At 42.2% G+C, this 21,728-nt stretch overlaps 1 protein-coding gene across 1 annotated transcript; it reads left to right on the top strand.

The window, feature by feature from the left end:
- Window positions 1-60: 60 nt before the first annotated feature.
- On the top strand, window positions 61-4,361 carry sh3bp5lb (SH3-binding domain protein 5-like, b). Its single transcript, XM_030789380.1, has 6 exons — window positions 61-318; window positions 495-557; window positions 975-1,103; window positions 2,183-2,344; window positions 3,010-3,183; window positions 3,633-4,361. Exons 1-6 carry the CDS (start codon window positions 61-63, stop codon window positions 4,254-4,256), a joined length of 1,410 nt encoding a protein of 469 aa, XP_030645240.1. The 3' UTR covers window positions 4,257-4,361.
- Window positions 4,362-21,728: the final 17,367 nt, after the last annotated feature.

Below are 21,728 nucleotides of genomic sequence, written 5' to 3'. Positions count from 1 at the left end.
TATTGCACATTTCAACACCGTATCTGTGATCGAGCAACCTGCTCATTACCAAGGCCACGTATGGAACCAGGGAGTCTACGTGAAAACCCCCCTGGTTCAGGAGACCCTGAGTCAGTAGATTGGAGAGAAGAGACCCCCGGAGTTGAGGCGGAGGAAAAGGATGGGGAGCTCAAAGATCGAGGCGGAGATGGAGGCAACGAGATAAATGATAAATCGAAGGTGGAGTGTGCGGGCAGTGGACTTGTGCAAGAGAATAGGGCAGAAGAAGATGAAGAGGATGATAACCAATATGAAGAAGAACTGGATCCGAGAATTCAGGTAGGTTAAATATCTAATTTGAAAACCTAATTCAGTCTCTGGTGGTCCCAAATTTGCCTGATAAATAAGGCGCCTCATTACTTCATCAGATTTTGATTGAATCGGTCTAACTATCATCTGTTTTTCTAAGCTGAATTCATGATGCGCGATCTAAACAATGATTCATGTTTATTCAGGAGGAACTTGAACATCTTAACCAGGCCAGTGACGAAATCAACAGACTTGAGCTCCAGCTGGATGTGAGTGTCCCTCCCTGTTTATAACCGGCAAGACCCTTAGAGTTCACTTCAGCTGCCTTTACAGATAAATTTACTTAGCAATACATACACAACTGGCTCTGTCTTTCTTAATTACAACACTTGTCTGGGTTGCAGTGCGTCTAAACGTAGAACATGTTACCATGCCCAATAGAAAAAAAAAAGAATGTTTTGTTATTTACTTCTGTTTAATTAGAAGAAGTAAAAGTGAGTACGCCGTACACAAATGTATGGATAACTCTGTTTTTACCATTACATTTAAATATAATGCAGCGATCACACTTTTTTAACTGTGTAGGCATAACAGCGCCCATTCCCTGTGCCACTGGTTTATTATTGATCAGACCATTTGTTCTTTCTCATATTCCACTACTGTGTCTGTCTCTCCCACTATTTTAGGATGCGAGGTCTAGCTACAGGAGGATCCTCACCGACTCAGCGCGGAAGCTAAATGCCCAGGGCTCCCAGCTTGGTGCCTGCATTGAAAAAGCCAGGCCTTACTATGAAGCCCGAAGACTGGCCAAAGAGGTTTGTCTATGAGATAGAGAGAGAGAGAGAATGCTTGACCTTCCTATGGATTCAAAGATGTGTCCTTGTACAAAAATTGGTCATTAACTCATTGGGATTGAGCCTAGCAACTCACCATTCATGAATGCCAATAAGGTGTGCCTGTGGCTAAAATGGCCCTGAAAATACCCTCGTAGGCCAACGGCCATTATAGAGCAACAAAGAAAGAGCTAATTAACCCTGATAACGAAAGGCATGGTTTAGCCATCACTTTTCATTTGCGTTATTAACGCCTAATCTCAAATTATAATTGAACTGATCGAAATCATTAAGTTGAGGCCAGGGGAGTGTAATTGAAAACAGTTGAACCGATTTTGAATTGAAAGGTTAACCCGGTATCGTGGTCTTTCACCCATTGTAATGTGAATGCATTTTTGCAGAGGCTGAGTAGAGGCCAAATAATATGTCCACTTCAAATAACTGATGGTTTTCGTGTCAGCCCCTCCACAAGTATAGCCAGTATTCTTGGGCAGCAGGGAATTAACATTCTGGCCACACGACTGTTTACCCCCTGCATGTTTGACTGGTGCTGGGGTGAGACGGTCAAGGCGTAGCATCCCGAAAATTATACCTGCTCTCAAACAGAAGCTGCCATCAATCTTTTAGCGACGACCTTAAACTTTGGGCAACCTTGTCTGTCCATTATGTCCCTCCCTCTGCTGCCTTTCGGTTGTATTTCTCTCCCCTTCGGTGATTCTGAATCAATCTTCATCAAGAAAGTGTCTTGTCCACAAAAAGTTTGACATCACCCTTGACAACAGTGATATATTCTCAGCGTGTTACTCCTCCAGCTTCCACTGATTGCTTGATTTGATCTGTATGGGGCATCTTTCTCTTGTGTTGTTAGACTTCCTACATGCTGCCTCATTGGCTCCAACATTTTCAGTTTACATTTTATAGGATTTCCCACTCTGTGTATGAGTTTAGCTATCGATTTGAAATGCTTTATTGTGTGGAATCACTCCACTGTCATAATTAGTACCTGTTTGAGAGATAATGAATAACAGTATATTTGTAACTGACTTATGATTGATATGAAGGCCCAACAGGAGACTCAGAAAGCTGCCCTGAGGTATGAGAGGGCTGTCTCTATGCATACTGCTGCTAGAGAGATGGTGTACGTGGCTGAACAGGGGCTTTTGGCCGATAGGAACACACTGGACCCCACCTGGCAGGAAATGCTTAACCACGCAACAGCAAAGGTACAACTGAACACTCCCTCCCCTCTGCATGTCATTAGAGTCAATGAGCAGTCACGATCCAATGAACCCATGTTCTCTAGCTCTGAATTTAAAACCAATCTTTACTGTGAATGTAACTGCAGTTACAATTATGAATTCATTACTCATAGAACCTTTAAGAGTGTGCATGCTTTGTCTGGTGTGAGTGTTTAATGTGTAACTTTTAAATTGAGATAAATACAGGTTAAGTGTTGTGTAGCATTTCATTACCCATCTGTTATGGATTCTAAAGACACGCTGTGGCTTCAGTCGCTGCTCTTAGTGACTAATCAATGATAGTGATTAATGTGCAGAGACTCTGAAAGATCAAGGTTACATGTCTCTGTTTGGATTCAGTTCAAGCAACGCTGTTGTGCTGTGCCCAAATTGCAACTCTTAAAGAACATTGCCGAAGTTTAAATGTCTACCAAGCAGTTTTGCTAAATAATAACTCGGCGTCCTTTCTTTAAATTATAACTGTGTCAGCACTCAGTAAAATAAAATGTCAGAGAAGAATTGCAGACACATTTCAAGTACCCACGTGCGTGATGAACGTAGGCCAGGAGTGATTGTGGTTTCGATGAGAGTTTAATGCTAAGGATGGGACCGTCGGAGACGCTGGCTGATTGACACCACACTTTTGTCAGGTAAACGAGGCAGAAGAGGAGCGTTTGAGGAGCGAGAGAGAGCATCAGCGCGTCACTCAGTTATGCCAGGAGGCAGAGGCCCGTGTTCAGACTCTGCAGAAGGCTCTTAAGAGAGTTATCATCAAATCCAAACCTTACTTTGAGCTCAAAGCCCAATTCAATCATATCCTGGAGGTAAGAGACGTGCAGCCAGATGTGTGCTGGGAAACTGTTTGTCATTTGATAGCGATAGCTGATATACAGCGGTATCAAATGTGCTGAGTTTTCATCTGCCCAGAGAAACGGCGCCTGTCCTAGATGCTGGAGATGAAAAACGTATTTATTCTCCCAAGGAATGAAAGTAAAAGTTGAATTCTTGATGCAAATTCTTGATGTGCTGTGACAGATACGCTTCTAGCTTTGGAACGTCTCGGTGTAAAACAGTCGAAGCATAGCAACAAGCTGATAGAATTTACATTAATATGTAACAACAGTACACATTACATTGTAATTACAGTCGTAATGCATCAATGCACACAGCACTGAGCTATGCTAATGCCATATTGAATTGTAATTTGTATTCATATATATATTTACAGGAGTTCAAATTGAATTGTAATTGGTATTCGTGTGTATATTTACAGGAGCACAAGTCAAAAGTAGTCCAGTTGGAGGAGCGCGTAGCTAAGGTGAAGACCCGCTATTCTGTCGCCCTGCGCAATCTGGAACAAATCAGCGAGCAGATCCACGCCCAAAGGGGGCGTGTCCGTGCCGCCCGAGAGCGGAACAGAGCCCGTGGAGGTCGGAGTTCTCCCGTGGGGGCGGAGTCCGAGGGCATCATTCAAGCCGGGGCTTACGGCGGGGTCGGGGTGAGTTTGATGGATAACGATTGGGCGGACCAGGAGAAGACCAGGCAGTGGGTGGAGAAGCACAGGGAGACCGGGTGGGGCCAGAGGGAGAGAGCCGAGCAGGCGGGGTCCGACTCCATGTCCGTCATCAGCCTCCAGACTATCGCGTCCGACCTGGAGAAGTGCGACTCTGTGGAGCACCTGGGGGACCTGAGCGATGTAGGCAGCCTGATAGGGGAGGAGAAAGAGGAGGAGAGAGAAAGACCAGTGAGAGCAGAGGAAAGAGCGACGGGGAGGGAGATGGTTGCCACGTCCAGGCAGGATAGAGCGGAGGGCGAGACAGGTACCTCAGGGACAGACAGACAACAGAGAGACAGAGAAAGCTTTGTCAAGCAGCATCACAGGAGCGTAAGCTTGTGAAACACAGAAGCGAGAAGCTGGGTACTCAGTCCCAAGCTGTCTCTGTACACTTTTTCCATCAGTCTCCCAGCCACCTACAAATCGTTATTACACGCTTAAACATCCTGACCGTCACTTCACACACAAACTCATCCTCCCTGCTCTGTCACTAGCAGTGTTAAAACAGCCTCACAACAGTACCAACTAGAGCCTGAAACTGAACAGAGTTAAGCTATTCCAGTGCTTTGGGTATTGTAGCATGCCGGTTGAAGCTGAACTAGAGGGACTATTTTTTACTTAGTTATTGACGTAATGAAAGAAGAAAGACGGTGGTAAGGCGGGAGAGGGAAGAGTACATGAGTAGTTTTGTGCGACGCTGACACTGATTGACACCGCATCACTGTAACTCTGCACTCAAGCCCGGAGGGATCCAATACTTTCTGCACATAAATGAATTACAATGAGGACACGAAAGGGGGGGGGGGGTGGCTGTACGGCGTGTCCTTTGGGAATTGTAGGTCTCAGACTCTGATTTACCTTTTTTCACGCAGTTAACCATCGGTCAGGAGGAGAGAAAGACAGGGGGGAAGAGACTTTTTTTTTTTCCTTCCATTTTTTTTTTTTTTTTTAACTTACTAGTTAGAGAAGGAAAAAACAGGACCAAGATGGCCTGAAAACTGAAAAGTAGATACTGGTATGCATCATAGATTAGCTGATAAGAATAGCATCGGCTGCATTGACCGTCTCATCTTCTCTGTAATTAATGGCTCCGTGTGTATGTGAATGAGTGTATTAGATGACTAATCTGCTCTCTCTCTCTCTATATATATATATATGTATATGTATATATATATATATAGAGGGTTTTTTTTCTTTGAAGAAATATGCTTTATCTGTGTGATGTGCACTCCAGAATTATTGGATTCACTTTGTCTGTTTCATGTTGAACAAAGCAGACTTCCTGTTGGATGAATGGAATAATAGTCTCCTGACTGAATGTGATACAGTTACTCACTGTTTGTTCTTCCGCAGAGACACACTGTAAAGACATGTTTCACAAGGCTAATGGAAAATGGATCAGAGTGCCTTTGTTTACATTTTCAATCAAAATAATAAGCTGTAACTGACATTGCTGAGTATCTTAATCTGTATGAGTATCAAATATCAATATACAGTCTCTAGTACTTTTCTTTTTTTTTAAATTCTCAGTCTTATGATTTTTTAAAAATGTATTTATTTATTTATTTATCGGCGTTGAATACTTGAGAGATCTGACATTGCTGTAGTGTTCTGGCCCTCTTTTTCATGCTAACGGAGGTTATCCTGAAAAGACAGTAAATACATGTTTACAAGATGTTTTATGTGCTGGGTTGTTTTCAGAGGCGAAGAAAGAGAAAGAATGAGTGAAATGGTGTAAACAATAAAAAAAGGATGTCAGTTTAGTTCTCATTTTGCGTTTTCGTGCTATTTAATGGATTCAGTTTTAAATGCTAGCTATTCAAACCAACTGTACCACGTAGTGCAGTGTTGTTACCTCAGTCCAACCCCTGTTTTAGTACTGGTTTTTGTTGTTGTTTTGTTTTGTCTGTTTTTCCAAACCCCATATTAAATCTGCTCTTTATGCTGTTATATGCTCCCCATTTCTCTGAGACAAAAAGCATTTGTCCTAAAGGCCTGATCTAGAGTCTGTAAAATCCTGCTTTGTCTGCATATTCCTCACGAAATCTCTCTCTGTATATATACATGTGTGGATGTGTGTGTGTGTGTGTGGGTGGGTGGGTGAAATATGTCTGACGATGATAAAAAATAACATTGATCATACGACTGAGAACTTATCGATGTTGTAAATGTTAATTTATTGGCTAACTGAAGTTATTAAAACTTTTATTTGACATTATCCCTGAGCGCTGTCTGAATGTGTTTGCGTTTTTGTCCACTTTATTTTATAAGTCTCAGACTTCATTTTCTGAGGTTTATTCATTTCTTTCAAAATGTACTGCGTGGAACCTGTTATCATCACGCAAAAAGAGTTCAAAATCCAGTCATCCCAAAGAAACATTAACCAGTTCCCTAAAAACGTCCTTAGAGGACGGACACAGTCATGAGCCATGGAATATTCCACAGTTTTTTTTATAGAAGTGCTACTTTGTACAGTGAAGGAATAACAAACAAACAAACAAAAAGTGGAATGGTTTGTAAATTTAAAAAATTTCAAACTGTTGATACAGAGTATTAGACATAGATTGAGAGGTTTGTATAAGGGAGCCAGCCTGTGGAACCCAGACTTTCTGGTTCTTTATGGACTGATGAAGGTCTATTAAGCTGGTTGAATGGTTGGGCTATTGTGGCTGACTGAGATTGATCGGATAATGCATTGGTGAGGAGCAGACACATGGTTAATGAAAAGACGGAGAAAGGGAAGATTATCCTCCGTCTCTGAGCTTCAATTATTCAACGGCGATATAAATATAGAGAAGAGTGCACTTAGAACCAGCCATGGGGGGAGACTGGGAAGGAGGAGGAGGTGGAGGGGAGTACAGAGAAGGAAAGAAAGATGGAGAAGTGTGATAATTGTAGTAGTGAAAGGGAGCAAAAAGGGTAGAGGAGCTGTTTGAGGTGAGAAAATTGGCGCCAGACTACTATTTTTCACAGGCCTCAGAGAGTGAAGGTGACGTTAGATATGGGAGGTTATTTGAAAGAGTAAAGATGATGACAGCTCTGCTTTGATTGCAAACCAAAGACCACCAACCCCCCCCCCCCCCCCCCCCCCCCCCCCCCCCCCCACCCCACCCCACCCCCAAACCCTTCTTTTGTTAGGTTCTAGCGCTGAACTTTCTGCTTTATTATTTCTGTTATGTGGAAGAAGCTCACCATCGGTTTTTATAATTGACTGAAGCATGGTGGTGGGGGGTGGGGGGTGGGGGTGGGGGCGGGGTTGATTGGTAGCTATTGGTGACACACAAAAAAAGAGAGCATCTCCACTGGCGTACAGCACTAGAGCATGTCGTTAGAGTCTCTTTATCTTCTTTCCCTGTCTTTGATTCATTCACCTTCATTTTGTCTTTTTCCCTCTCACTTCCTCTGCACTTAGCTGTACCTGGACAACCTTTACGCAGATTGACTCCAGCTGAGGGCTTTGTTTTTTCGTTAACATATGGATATTAGGCAGGGAGTAAGAGAAATGAGATAAGTGGAAAGAGAAAAAGGAGATGAAGAGAGGTGCTGCTGATTAAAGAGATGTGTAAAGGAGACGTTTAAAAAGTGATGTTTAAAAGGTGCGATGTTAGGTTCAGCAGAGCAGACAGGCTAATGGAAGACCATTCATCAAAACGGATTAAAGACACTGAAGTGGTCGGAGAATTTTTTTGAATGATGGAGTTAACATCAGAATAGTTTGGTAATTTACAATATGCAGGATCTGTATGGACACAAACTTCATTTGTGCTTGTTCGGGGTGGGGGTGGGGGGGGGGGGGGGGGGGGGGGGGGGGGTGCTGGAAGCTGTGTTGAAAATATGAGATCAGTTGAAGTAAGTGATAAGACAAAAATCATTAGTGAGTAAACATATTTTTGCAGAAGTTGCACATTTGGTAATACTGCTGATGAACAGATGTTGAGCTATTTTAGATTAATTATTTTTATAAAGCTGTTCTTGGAGCCAAAGCCCAAAGCACAACAAAGTAATTGAAACTGACTCAGCTTTGAGTAACACAGTGAATCTGTGAGTAATAGTGTGAGTGAAACTTAATAATCATTTGATTAATTCAAAATAGCTCCCACTCTGTGAATAAATATCATTTAATTACTATACTGAAAGAGAATATGTGAGAATTTTACAATTCTGGATCTAAATTTTTGTTAGACACTTGTATAACAGTCTCAATCATTATAATATAGTTTACATAACATCAGCCATATTTATGGTAATATACACTTCCTGGCTGTGGTGTATGCATCTGACTTAGTACATAAGAATCCCTTCATATTAAAAGAGAACAGTTATTTATAGAGAACAGTATGTTGCATTTTGTTCTACGGAACTCCACTATTTTGACTGAATAAAGACAATGCAATTATCATTTAAAACTGGGACCACTGAGCATTGGTCTTACCCTTATTTTAACCATAATTTTCAGACAAAATTGAATGTACCAAATTGAACAGTATTTGAGGAAATGTCTCTACTTGACTAATGGAAGCCTGACATATTTTTGGAGATTTGGCCTTTTTATGATGGGCACATTCTGTAAAAAAGAAAAGTAAATTGCGTAGAGAAAATAATACTATACTTAACTCAAATAGCCTTAATGAGTGTTTTGTTGTCTCATGGAAGATTTTCTCCTGATTTCTGTTCTGAAATCTCCACACCCACTTAAAATGTTTGTAAGATTAGTTCTCAGTGAAGTCCTGTGGGAACGCAGGGTCCAGGCCTTGCTTTAATCTTGTGGTCCAGTTAATCCCAAATTTGTTCATCTGAGTTGAAATTCTGTGGCCAGACACAATAAGGGCTTTGTGTTACTGAACATTATTAAGTCAAGACCAGAATTATTAAAATTATCATTACTGAGCCGACAGAATTACTCAGATATAAGCGTTAGACTCTTGCAAATTTGTGTATGAAGATTCAAGCTCATTTTAAAATCATGATAACTAACAATGGGGTTGTTTTATGATTAACCAGTGACGCACTTTGAGATTGCCATGTTGGTGTCATCAGAAGTTTGGACAAAGATAGTTTTGCAAACTATATCTGTTCCTTTCATATTTTAACCAGTTCATTCATAGGTCAGTTGAAAGCCTTTACTTATACTCCATGTATCCAAGCCGTTTCAGTATCACATGCTAAACGCTGGTCTAATTGAATACTGAGATATATCCATTTCAGCTTGCATGACTCATCCACTCTGCTTTCACTGCCAAGAACAGAGCCATGGGATTTAGTGCAGTGCTCTCGCTGTGGATGACTTTTATAGCCCAAACTAGAGAAATAATGAATAATAAACTGGATAATCCTTACAATGACAATAGCGGTCCAGCACTGATGAGCCTTGTCGTTCATGATAATGGGATTTAATAGGGAACCACAGGCAGCATCAAGCCGACAAAGAACAAGTATATTATACTCATAGAATGACTACATACATCAAACTGACACTACATGAAGGCAGAGAACAAGAGACGGTGAGCTTTCATTGGTTGGTCCCTCTAAGCCATCAACTCGGCGTAGGGAGGAGGTCTGCACTATTTATCTAGGATGTGAGCGCACCATCTGTCTTTCCGTCAGCCAATGAGCGTTCTACTTCTCGCTATACTACCGGTGCTGTCTTCATGTAGTGTACCTTATGGGCTCCCAAGCGCGAGGACTGCAGATGAGAGCAAAAGAGAGAGGGGAAGAGTTAACGTTGCGTCTCGCTGTGTGACGTCGTGAGTGAGGGAGAGAGTGGAGAGCGAGAAGAAGGAAGGAAGAGAGGGAGGGAGGTACCGTTGATCTGTCGTCGTCGTCCGTGTGTAGCTATCGTGTGTGTGTGTGTGTATTTTTTTTCAAATCGCAATTTCCACCAGATAGTCTAAACATTGCATTAGATCTTTATCATTCCAAGCAGTTTTGCGCACATACCTATTTTCGTGTACATCTATCAACAACAATTTAGTCAAAATACATTAAAACCAACATTTTCTTTGCTGTCGATAGACCTTATTTATTTTTTTCCTGCAACTCCTAAGCGTCGGAAACATGGCATTAGCAGTGGCGTCTAGTATTTGTGAGTATGATTCCTAGCGGGCATAACAGTCTGTCCAGCGTCTGGTCGTACGCGAACGTTGGCTTTTAATTCAACTCAAAACGGCTTTTCTGTTTGCATATGCTCTGAATTATATGTTGTTAATCGTGAGCCGCTGAAATTGAGCAATATATTTACCGAAGCACAACTGTATGCTCTGCACATAGGAACTGAAACTTGGTTGTCAAAAGATTCGACTGTTAATGATTTATATGAATGTTTGATAGCAATTGTACAAGGATAATCTTTGCACTTTGAGCCGCTACATTTTAATACGCAATATTAATTGTATCAGAGCAATTTTACGCACAGACCCAGTTTGCACAGTTCCGAAGTTTATCAGCCAGTAATCGGACCGTAGATTGCGCCAATAAGTATCTGCGTGTTCATTTTTTCTTTAATTCTTTTGGCTTTGGCCACACGCAAGTATACACACACTCCCGCATACACATACACACGTTGGATATACAAAGCCTCTCCTGGAGACCATCCACATACATAGACAGTCCAGATCCAGAAGCTAAACATCACAGTAAGTTGAAAAATGTTTGCATTTCGATATTTTACTTATCTGAATCTCTAATCTCAGATGTTTGTCATGTTTTGCACTGTAATTTAAGTGTTAAGGCCATTTTAACTGATAGGGTTGCAGTGGTGTCACCGTAAGCTACCGCTGAATTTTCACACCAACACACTGACAAGAGATACCAGCTCTGTGCATAGTAGAATCCATATAGCACTCTAAGGTTGCTTTAATCTACAGAATGACTCTATTAAAAGATTGATCAGGGCCTAAGGGGAGAGCCATAACTCAGCCTGAAATAATTCGCCAGTGGAACCGATTTTCCATAATTTGGCTGAAATAGAATAATTTACCAATGCTCTTAATGTAACATGTTTGGGGATCACCTCAACGACCGTTACGACAACACTATACATGTTCTGCACCTGTAGCGCGGTTTCCTTGTGCGTAAATAATCTGTTGACAGGTTTGCCATCGCCCCGTGCGTGACCCTGTCCATGGTCCTGAAACCGAAATCGTTGCGATTGTTAGTTGTAGTAAAAGGTAATAATAGAGGTATTTGTGATTAAAATTTGTGGCACTCAGCAGTGGCACAGTTTTACACATTTTTGTGTACATGTGTGGGTGGCTGGGTGGGGGTGAGGTGGGGGGTGGCAGGGAATAAGCGTGCTAATGGCTATATGTTTCTTCCCTTAAGTCAATGAAAACCCACAAAGTGTACACTTGAGGATACAGTATATTTTTTGCATGTTTATGTGGGCCTGGTTGAGTTGAGATCTTTTTTTTATGTTAATGAAGACATATGTGTGTGAGAGTGTATGTTTATTAACAGGTGAGGGAGTTTGGTGTACTAACACAGCCCTGATGGGCTATATCCTGACTGCGTGTTTTAGTGATGAATTATTTCCGTAGTGTGTATTGTTTTGTATTATCTAATGCTGTATAGAAGAAGTAGTTCAGCTGTTTAGCCTTAACTACATGAAGTGATCATATAAGTCATGTGTCATTTTATTTAATTTATGCATGTTTAAGTATATAACTTGCATATTTCATTGAAATTGCTTGAGCTTTCATGTGCTCATGTCTGTGTCTGTGAGAATTGTGATGGTAGGATATGCGTGAGTGTTTTTGTGTGTATGCATATGGGTTACATGAGCGTGTATGAGTTGATCTGCTATAGCCACTATTCATATTGCCTATAGCAGTACATAATTCATGTTTCATTACAACTTTGCTTCACTGGAGTTGCTTCTTATGTCTGCACATGCTCCTGATATCAGGTATCTGGAGTCTTAAAGTATCCTTTGTACCAAGTGTCTGTCAGTGACTGCAGGTATTCTGGTTGCATAGAATCGGTTTATGCAGGTGCATGGTGGCTGTGAGTGTAAATGGGGTTAATTGGCGTTTCCGTGGTGAAGCAATGTGTTTATTCCTCAGCAAGAGAAACTCCCCAGGGAAAATGGAGTGTGCTAACGAACTCTCTTAATTAGGGGAATAATGAATCATGGGGTATTTCGCAGTGTCTGTGTATGTTTGCTGATGGAGCAATATATATTTGGATCTGATCAAGAGATGCACACAGAGAAAGATTAATTTAGCATACACACAGCCATTGTCTCAGCACTGAGATAGAGAGAGAGAGTGAGAGAGAAAGAGAGAGAGAGAGAGAGAGAGAGAAGTTCATTTGCATAATGTTCTGAGGCAGGAGGTTTGGAATGCACTGCCTGAAAACCCATAAAGCTTTCACAGACACAGAGTTTGTGATGAGATTCCCCATCAATGAATTCTAGGTGGGGAAAAAATGGCTGTAGTATGTTCACAGTATACTGAGAGAATACAGTAAGAAACATGACAATGACACATCTTGCAAACAGAAGAAAATGTGTTTCAGTTATAGCCAAAAATCTATATATTTACAAATTGTTCCCCTTCACAATGACATAAACTATGCATAACTACACTTATGTCTGAACACGTAGTATAATTAATAAATGACAAGTTTACTGTGAGCATCTTAAAATGGATATTTCTCAACAAAAATATATTTAAAAGATTGATAAGCTCCTGAAGTACAATTGATTTTTCATTTCATATATTCATAATTAAATAAAATGTACCATTTTAAAGGCCAATTTGTTGTTTGACAGTGAAGTCTGGAATTGATTGTGTCCAGCAGACACTGAATGAACAACAAATGGCCAAATACAACTTCACTTTGATGCACTGAATCATCACTCTTCCATTCTCTCAAAGTCTTCCAGACTAAATAAAGAGAGGCTCATTGCTGAGACACACACACACACACACACACACGAACACACACACTGTATTGAATGACAAGATAACCCAGGACAGTGAGCGAGATCAGCAAAGGTTGTTCACGAAAAAATCACTGGACTCTAAAAGGAGACACTAGAGAGGTTGATATAGTGAGGGAATTCAGAAGGTGATTCGTCTAACACGGGCCATTACAATAACATTGGTCTGGGAGCTGTGTCCTGATGGACAGGCTAATTGACTCCTTCTTCACCTCCCTACTTTGAGCCTGTAAGTGATGCAGTTCCGCAGAGAGGTACGAGGTGCGTATAAATTGTTCGTGATTGACAAACGGAACTGCTTTAGGTAGAGGTGTGCGCACAGTGGGTTGGCGGATGGACTCCCTGATTGACACGCTGGCCCTTGGCTGCAACCCTGTGAGGTTGTAAAACAGACAATGCTCTGATGAGCCCATCACCTCTTCTTCCTTCTCTCTCTCTCTCTCTCTCTCTCTCTCTCTCTCTCTGTCTGTCTGTCCCTCTCTGTCTCTCTCTCTCTCTCAAAGGCACAGATGCTCATAAAGGACACTGGCGACCGCTCATAAAGATTCATTTCTCTCTCTCTCTCTCTCTCTCTCTCTCTCTCTCTTTCTCTCTCTTTCTCTCTCTTAGCTTCTGATTCCAGCTCAGTAAGCTCTAATGAATGACTACACATGACTGATGCAATTTAACGAAAGCAATGAATAGCAATACCAACAGTTGTTTGAATTTCATTACAACTCAAATATCCTATCCACCAGAACAAACTCCCTGGCAAATTCCAACATGATATAATTACACATTATTTTGCGATAATTACACATTTTAACATGATTATTTTACACACATTACGTACTTCCAGGACAGGAGAGCAGCTTTAGGATGAAAATTAAAAGGACTTAGTATCACACGGATGTAGGAGAGGATAATTGGACAGATTCTGACAATTTTCGTTCACGATTCTTTGATTTCGTTCCAGTCACATTTGGACATGATTAAGTAAAAACAGAAATGGAACTATTTAAAAGTGGTACAGTTGGCAGTGTGAGTTGAATCAGAAGCTGAGAAGCAGCTCTGTTGGAATGATGTATCTAACTCCGTGTTGATGGACAGAGCTTTGCAGGAACACGTCTTGCTCTGTACTGAATCATAACCATCCAGGGAAGAGGCCATGCTGCTTTGCTGGCCAGAGTTACTGTTTTCTTCACTATTGTGGTGTTGACTTTTGACGTTGACATCTAAACCCCATGCTGCAGTCATTATCATAGTGGGTGGGATCTCTTTCTATCATACAGGAGTGGAAAGCAGTTTGTGTCAATAAAGCAGCAGCTTACATTACACTTCTTTTTTCTTCCACACATGTCTCTCTCTCTCTCTCTCTCTCTCTCTGTGTCTTTTCATCTTTTTTCTCACAGAGCAGCATATAGTATTTGTAGATAAGGAATGACAAATCGTCATTTGAATAAATAGGAAAATTTCATCATTCAGTGCGTTCGTGTTTTGTTTTGTTGTTTTTCCACGAAGCTGCCTGTTCAAATACAGACAACTAGGAATGCTACACGCAAACTTCCCTATATTGTTTTATGCTTTGCAAGTTTTCCCCTTCTGAAGGGAAAAAAAAAAAAATATTTTATTGTGTTTGAGAGTTTTATTATGTTTGAGAGTAAATAACGGTAAACAATAGAAAGATTAAATTCAAAAATCAATGAGAAGGAACAGCGTTAGTGGGTAAATTGATTGGACTCCATCAGCTGTGTTGAAGTGTTGCACGCTGTCTAGGACGTGCCTCCTCTCAAGGCGCAGTCCAGAGAAAGGACTTTTTTTCACGGTGACATTTCACCATTCTGTGGGAAGTGAGAGGGCAGCAATTTGCACCCAGCCCCGAGACTGTTCCTCTTTTCTGGCCGCTCTTTAATAGCATTTTGGTGTATTTTATTTGAGAGAGTAGCTCTGTCCACATCGATATCAAATGCATCTTATACCCTATAGACGCTGCTCTACATTACAAAATTCATTACGCTGTTGCAAACAAAACGATATGAAGAACTCAGACATTCAAAAGGGGCTTTGTACATGATTGATAACGCTTTGAAAGTCCATTTAACCCTGGTATGTAACCCTGGTGTGTAACCTGTCTGGAGTCACATAGCACAGGTTTGTTCAGTGTCTGCTTTTCATTAGTATGCCTGACCAGTGAGATTCACTCATCGGTGATGCTTCTCTTATCGGTGCTGTACACCGAGCTGCGAAGGATTGTTCTGCATTATGCTTTCAACATGGCAGATAATAGGCTTTGGTGTGTTTTCCCAACCTAACCATTTTGATTTATGGCAGGTTAAAACATAGGCTGTTTTTCATTTTCTTTGTTACAGGATGACTTTAATGCAGCATCTTAACAAAAACAGCATGTCCACTGAGCTAGTTTGGCATGCTAATTGTCAAGGCATTTTCTTTAGATGTGTTGTTTTAAAACAATGGGGCTCATGGCATTAGCTGGCTGTTAAATTCAGAGCCAACGGCTGACACTAAGAACTCTGAGCCAGATGGAGATCAGCAGCAATGGGTGAAAGAAAAAACGACTTAAGGAACCAGAGAGTGAGCGTATGACTGACATACAGTGTGCTATAATCAGTCAGGCTGAGATATGCTAGCTCTGAAGGACCATAAGACTTTGCCAGCTATTGTCAGAACAAAGTGTAGTAATGACCCATAATGCCTAGGGTACAAATAGTGAAGAATGAGACCAACAATGACTATAAGTAGGCTACTGGAGTGACTGTTCACTCAATTTGTATTAACCTCAAAGCCAGGGAGTGAAGAGAAAGTACTGGTGAATTGTTTAAGTTTGACCCCAAAGGACTAAGAGAGGAGAAGAGATTGCGTGAAAGAGGGAGACAATGAGATGTGAGTGTGGGAACAATGGACTGAGTGAGTCAGTGCTGTAATGAAGGAGAGAATAAACAAGAGTTAGAGACTGAGGGTGTACATGGGTCTTGACATGGGTCTTTGTCGAAGCATGACGGTATCTTGGCAATTCAGAGGTAAAAATGAGAGTGAATCATCTCTCTCTCTCTCTCCCTCTCTCTCTGTCTCTCTCTCTCCCTCTCTCTCCCTCTCTCTCTGTCTCTTTCACTCTTTCACACCGTTTACAGACGGGGTGCCTTCAGCTTTGGTCCTAACACCCTCTTGTCCAGTTACAGAACCTTTGCTCTGCCATTTTTTTCTGTCTAATCTGTGGAGAATCCAGAGATGTTAATCCAGCGAAATGGTAGCTGTTAACAGAAGTGGTGGTCTCGTCAACAGCTGCCTGGGTGGCTCTTTGAATCGCTCTCCCCAATCCGAGGGGACCTCATCTGAGACACGGCCAGGATTCGAGCGTTCTCCTCCAAATGCTCATTATCAATGGCTCCCGGCCTAATTCTGCGCTGAATTAATTAGCTCATGTTTGCTGTTTGTGCTGCATGTGTGTACTCTTTTTTTTTTTCTCCCTTTATTTGTGTGTATACGTGTGCGTGTGTGTGCGCATGTGTGTTTCTGTGTGTTTGTGTGAGAGAGAGAGAGAGGGAGAGAGGAATCTTTGTGGGCAGAATTTCTCTTAGATCCTGTTACTATAGCTCCTCCGTTGCTGACGGAGTGGACCCTATTTCCTCATCTACATGGCACACAATAGCGTTGATGGCAGTGCTGGAGTGTTTAAAGCACACCGTAAGCGCTGCATTTATGTCTTTGTGTGAAGTGGAAAGTGAAGGCTCTCTCTCTCTTTCTATCAACGCTACAAAGCTGTGAACGCACAGCTGTACGACGAGCAAAGCTCTTGTCCTGCCCGGGGGAATCGGACCGAGCCACATTTGGTTTCCAGAAAACTGTTTCTGAAAAAGCACAGGCTCTTGGCAAAGATTGAATCCTCATCACCTCTGGCCCTCTGGACTCTAAAAGCCACCAACAAGAGCTTTTGAAGGATTTCGGTGGCCAACAAAAGAGCCCCTCTTAGGGCCGAGCAGCAGCGGGGAGGGGCTTCCGTCAGGTGCTTTTGTTCGGGCTGACCCAGCATAAAGGGAGCTGGGGCAAGCATTGAACAGCCAGGGCTGAAATGGGAGGAGGAGAGCTCATGACAGCACAGCTGCTACCTGAGTAATGCACAGTCCGTGCTGAGACAGTGTAACTTCAGACTCTTTCGCTCTCTCTATCTGTCTGTCTCTGCCTCTGTCTATGTCTCTGTCTCACTCTCTCTTCCTCTCTCTCCACACACACACACACACACACGCACAGTGGAAGCAGGGGCACAGGAACCAAGGTCTTTAACAGTATATACACAGATTAGATTCTCAATATTTGATGTTATATGATCAATATTTGATGCTAATTGTTCCTAGGAAAATTGGAAATATAACTAAACCAGCCCGAGTATTTGTGTGCCCCATGGCTACTTAACACCTGTTATAGATATAGTTGTAGCTGGAGTCTCAGTTATTAAATAAATGTTACCGTTTGTGTATTGGCATTTTTTTTCTTTCTCGTGCGCTTTCTCTTGATGAATTTCAGTGCCTTCATTTTTCAGTCATCTAAATTTAAATATACAGAAATGAAAGGTTGAGTTAACAGTAGAGTTAGTGTATGCCCTGTGTGTGTGTGTGTGTGTGTGTGTGAATACATAGTCAAAGAAAGGACTTAAATGGCAGCTAAGCCGCAGGCTCCAGGCCTGTGTGAAAAACACTGTCAATAAGCTGTCTGTTACTTTTCACTCTCTCTTCACTGCATCGATTTAAGAATTATGACAGAGAATCTGCTCCTCCTCTCTCTCCCTTCCTCCATACCTCCCCCTCTATACCTCTCTCTATTTCTAACTCTCTCTCTCTCTCTCTCTCCCTCTGTCTCTTTCTCTCCCACATAGTGCTCTCTCTCTCTTTTCTCAGCAGTCTGTCTATCTGTCTTTGATCTCTCTGAGAGTTTATCACAGCATGCGTCTGTGGTGTCCCTGTGTGTTATTTTTGCCTCTTTGTGTGTTTCAGTGTATCTTTGTGCTATAGTGTTTCACAGTGTTACATATAGAGAATGTACTCATATTTCAGATTACTCATATGTGCTTCTCTGCGTGGTTTAGTCCTGGTGTGTGTTTGTGTTTTTTGCCTGCATTTTACGTGTAAATGTGGCATTGCGTGTTTACTATCGACTATTGCGTATATGCATTTTGTTGTTTGATGTATTAATGCTATGTAATTATTTGTTTTTGGGTTTTTTTGGAGTCTGTCACCTTTGCTCCACTCTTTGTTTTTCTTTCTCTAAAGTGCCTCCACACACACACACACACACGCATGCACACACACATACACACACACATACACACACACACACACACACACACACACACACACGCACGCATGCACACTACTCTCTGTCTCCCCCCAGAAAGCTCTGTTTTCATCGTCCTTTTTTGTTGGAATATCATTTTGAAAAGAAAATGGCATTCGGTTTTGTCCTCTGTAAAATGAGCTTTTTCTGAGGGTTCAGCGGATCAGGAGCAGTGTGCTTTAGAATGTCAGGGGCTCATGGGATTTTGAGTTCATTTTCTAAAATGTACAATAGAGCACTGGGAAGATGAGAGAGAGCCTGATTCTTTTGAAGTGTAAACTTCATAGAGTGTATGAGTATGCGATTGTGTGAGTCTGTGTCTGGGTGAGTCTGTACACTATTGTATGTGTACAGTAAGAAACAGATGAGTGTTTTATGTGTGTGTATACTGAAATTTTTTAAAGGTTTTCTTTATGTGTATACGAGCGTCCAAACTCAATGTCCCATGAATGTTTTGGGTGCGCCACAGACGGATGTTCCTGAGTTTACGTGCTTTCCCGAATGTATGTGCCTTCATGAAAGTGTATTTTTGTGAGTTAACGTGTGAGACAGAGAGAGGGAGAGAGAGAGGAGGGGGGAAGAAGTTGTCGGTTTTATAAGTGGGGAGAATCCTGTCTCTGAATGATTAGTGGCTGTGTAATATGTGTGAGCTCGCTGGATTCACGTTTGGCCAGCTTGCATTGCATCCACTGACGTCTGGTCACGTACCGTATCAGCCCACTCCCTTCAAAGGCAGACGTCTCCTGCGATTTTTAGGCCGAGAATTAGAATTGACGTCTCCGAATTTCCTTTTGAATCCTTAGATTTAGTCACATTAGAAGAGAAGGGAGAGAGGGCGTACGTAGAGAAATCAGACTTAACAGAGAGGGGCGGGGGGGGGGGGGCCCAACCTACAGCTCCACAGCTCTGGTTTCAGCTTCTCAAATGACTCTGTTAGCAAATACACCACAATCCTCTGGAGACTAAATGTCCTTCATTAGAGAACAGAGACACACAAACACTCACTGGGAGGTTCCTGTGCTCCTCCCTCGGAATCTCTGAGTGACACAGAGAGAGAGAGAGAGAGAGAGAGAGAGAGAGATTTAGATCAGTCTTGCCACCAACTGTTCTGTCAGCATTTTGATTGGTCAGTCAGCAAATCATGTGACTAATGCCAGACACAGATTTTTTAAATATTTTTTTTTTAATTGTTAAAAAAGGTTCTGCAAGAGAACCCTTTCTTTTGGTTGTGTTATATTTAAAAAATATTTGGGGGCGGGGGTGTAAAGGATTGGATGAGGTGATTTCTCTTAGAGCTGTTAGCTTCTCAGCGGATTGGGGAAGTTGATTTGGGGAGACAGGCAGGAGACGAGGTGTCGTCAGGGGTTAAAATGCGAGAAAAGTCTTAGACCAGTCAAAGACACGCAGGAAAGCGGGAAGAGAACAACGATACATGAATGGTTGCCTGGCAACAGAATTAGGTTTTCAGCTTTGGTTACAGTCAAAAGGAGCTGCGACTGCCTTCTTTTATGTGTCCATACACAAAATGTCACCTGTCACTGTAAGCTGGTGTGTGATCCTCAACAGTATGGAAATACGTGTTTCAGACTGTATACAAGTTTACCTGTGTGTGTGTGTATGTTTGTGTATGCCGTGTGTATGTGTGTGTGCGTGTGTGCGCGCATGTGCATGTGCATTGAATGTGCACATTCATCATACTGTGTACTGTATGTTAATGTTTTCTCTCAGTGCCTCATTTAGATTCTCTCCATAAAAACATTTTCTAATCCGTGGGCACTGTAGCTGTGTGTATGAGAGGGAATTTGAGTGACATCTCCATTGTTTTTAAGAGGCATGCTAACAACAGTGCGAAAGAGCTAGTGAAAGAGACAAGGGATGGTTATGAAAGTGAGGAAAGATTTAAAGTGTGTGTGTGTGTGTGTGTGTTTGTGTGTGAGTGTGTGTATATGAGAAAGAGAGAGAGACAGAGATAGAGAGAGAGAGAGAGAAGGAGCGGAGGAGAGAAAAGGAGCTGTCATCAGTGGTGAGTATGGTGCCTCAGGTATAGACTGACTCTTCATGCTTGCATGCCCACATGAGTGTGTGAATTCCGTGTGTGGGTTTCTCTGTGCAGTTTGTGTGTGTGCTTATATGCTTTTGTTAACCCTGCACTGCAGTAAAGCATTTCCATTAGCCACCACACAACAAAAACAGCGGTTCCATCCCTACAGGCATTCCCATTTACCTGATGATGACAGGGGAGCGGAGCCAGAGAACAGAAAAATATTCCACTATCACAACTCCCTGGTGCTCCCACGTCGCTTTGGTCAGGTTAATCTTCACACATGCACACAACGCGCGCGCGCGCACGCACACACACACACACACACACGCGCGCGCGCACACACACACGCGCGCGCACACACACACACAGAGCAGGCTTCTGGCACCTCATGTTATCTGTCTTTAAATGAACAATCCACGCTGAGCCGTCAGCAGAGCCGTTACCGAAAGCCTCATCCACCTTAAGTGTTGGAGATTGTGTTATGTGTGTGTTATGACTCTGTCATTCTCCGTGCGCTGAGCAGTGAAAGTTTGTGGAAATTGCTTTTCGTTGCGAATACAGTGTCAGCCTGACAGGTTAGCAGTGCTAAGAGCTTGTTACATACAACTGCACAATCAGATAAGAGAGCATTCAAAATGTGAATGAATTCAACCCTTTCTCAGCATTGTCCGTAAATAAATTCTTTGAGTTTTTTTTTTTTTTTTTTAAGTGTGCAGTAATACAACTGTCCTGAGATGATTGTGTGTGTGTATCTGTGTGTGTGTGTGTGTGTGTGTTTTGCACAGTACATATCTTTGTGGATGTGTACGAATACTACATTCCTGTAGTTGTGATGCAGCTTTGAGAGCATTGAGAGCAGGCCTCGTTGTCTCTTTCTTGTCTGTGTCCCAGATTCTCCAGGTTTGTTGATGTCGTCTTCCTCCTCACACTAACATTCTTTTCTCCCTCCCTCTCTCTGTCTCTCCCTGTCTCCCTCTCTCTCTCTTTCTCTAGTCTCGACAGTTTAAGCGCTCCACTGCCTTTCCTCACTGCTACACTTTCCTTTCATTCCCATCCTCACGTACACACACACACACACACACACACACAAAAAGAAACCAGCAACAAAAGTGCAGTCCCTGAAAATCACTCAACCTGTCCACCCCCTCTCCGTGAAGCCTGTGGAATACGCGTACAGTAGACACGGCCTAGCGCGTCTGAGTCACAAAGCAGTCTGTCGTAAAGTGCATATTGATGAGGAGGGTGGTTGGGCTGTGCTATCACCTTGATGCTAATACGAAGCAGAATCTCTAGGCTAAATGAGTGAGCGCTCCCATGCTGAGGGTGACTCATTTTGGTGGGTAGTGCGAGACTGAAAATCTGGGAAAAAAAGGAAGCGACTGTTCTAGGATTTTCAAAAAGGGCATCTGTCCATAAACGAAGCCTTGTTAATGTTCCCCTCTTTTTACTCTTTCTTTCTTTCTATCTCTCTCTCTCACACTCTCACACACACTTTATTTCTGTG

The sequence above is a fragment of the Chanos chanos genome, chromosome 12 (assembly GCF_902362185.1).
Source record: "Chanos chanos chromosome 12, fChaCha1.1, whole genome shotgun sequence".
NCBI lineage: Eukaryota > Metazoa > Chordata > Actinopteri > Gonorynchiformes > Chanidae > Chanos > Chanos chanos.
The sequence above is the reverse complement of the archived record's forward strand: the minus strand, read 5'-3'. Positions and strand labels throughout refer to the sequence as shown.

Coding starts and splice junctions, on each gene's coding strand:
- sh3bp5lb (XM_030789380.1), top strand. CDS start 61: ATGGAACCAGGGAGTCTACGTGAAAACCCCCCTGGTTCAGGAGACCCT. Junction 2,345..3,009: donor TTAACCACGCAACAGCAAAG/GTACAACTGAAC, acceptor CACTTTTGTCAG/GTAAACGAGGCAGAAGAGGA. Junction 3,184..3,632: donor AATTCAATCATATCCTGGAG/GTAAGAGACGTG, acceptor GTATATTTACAG/GAGCACAAGTCAAAAGTAGT.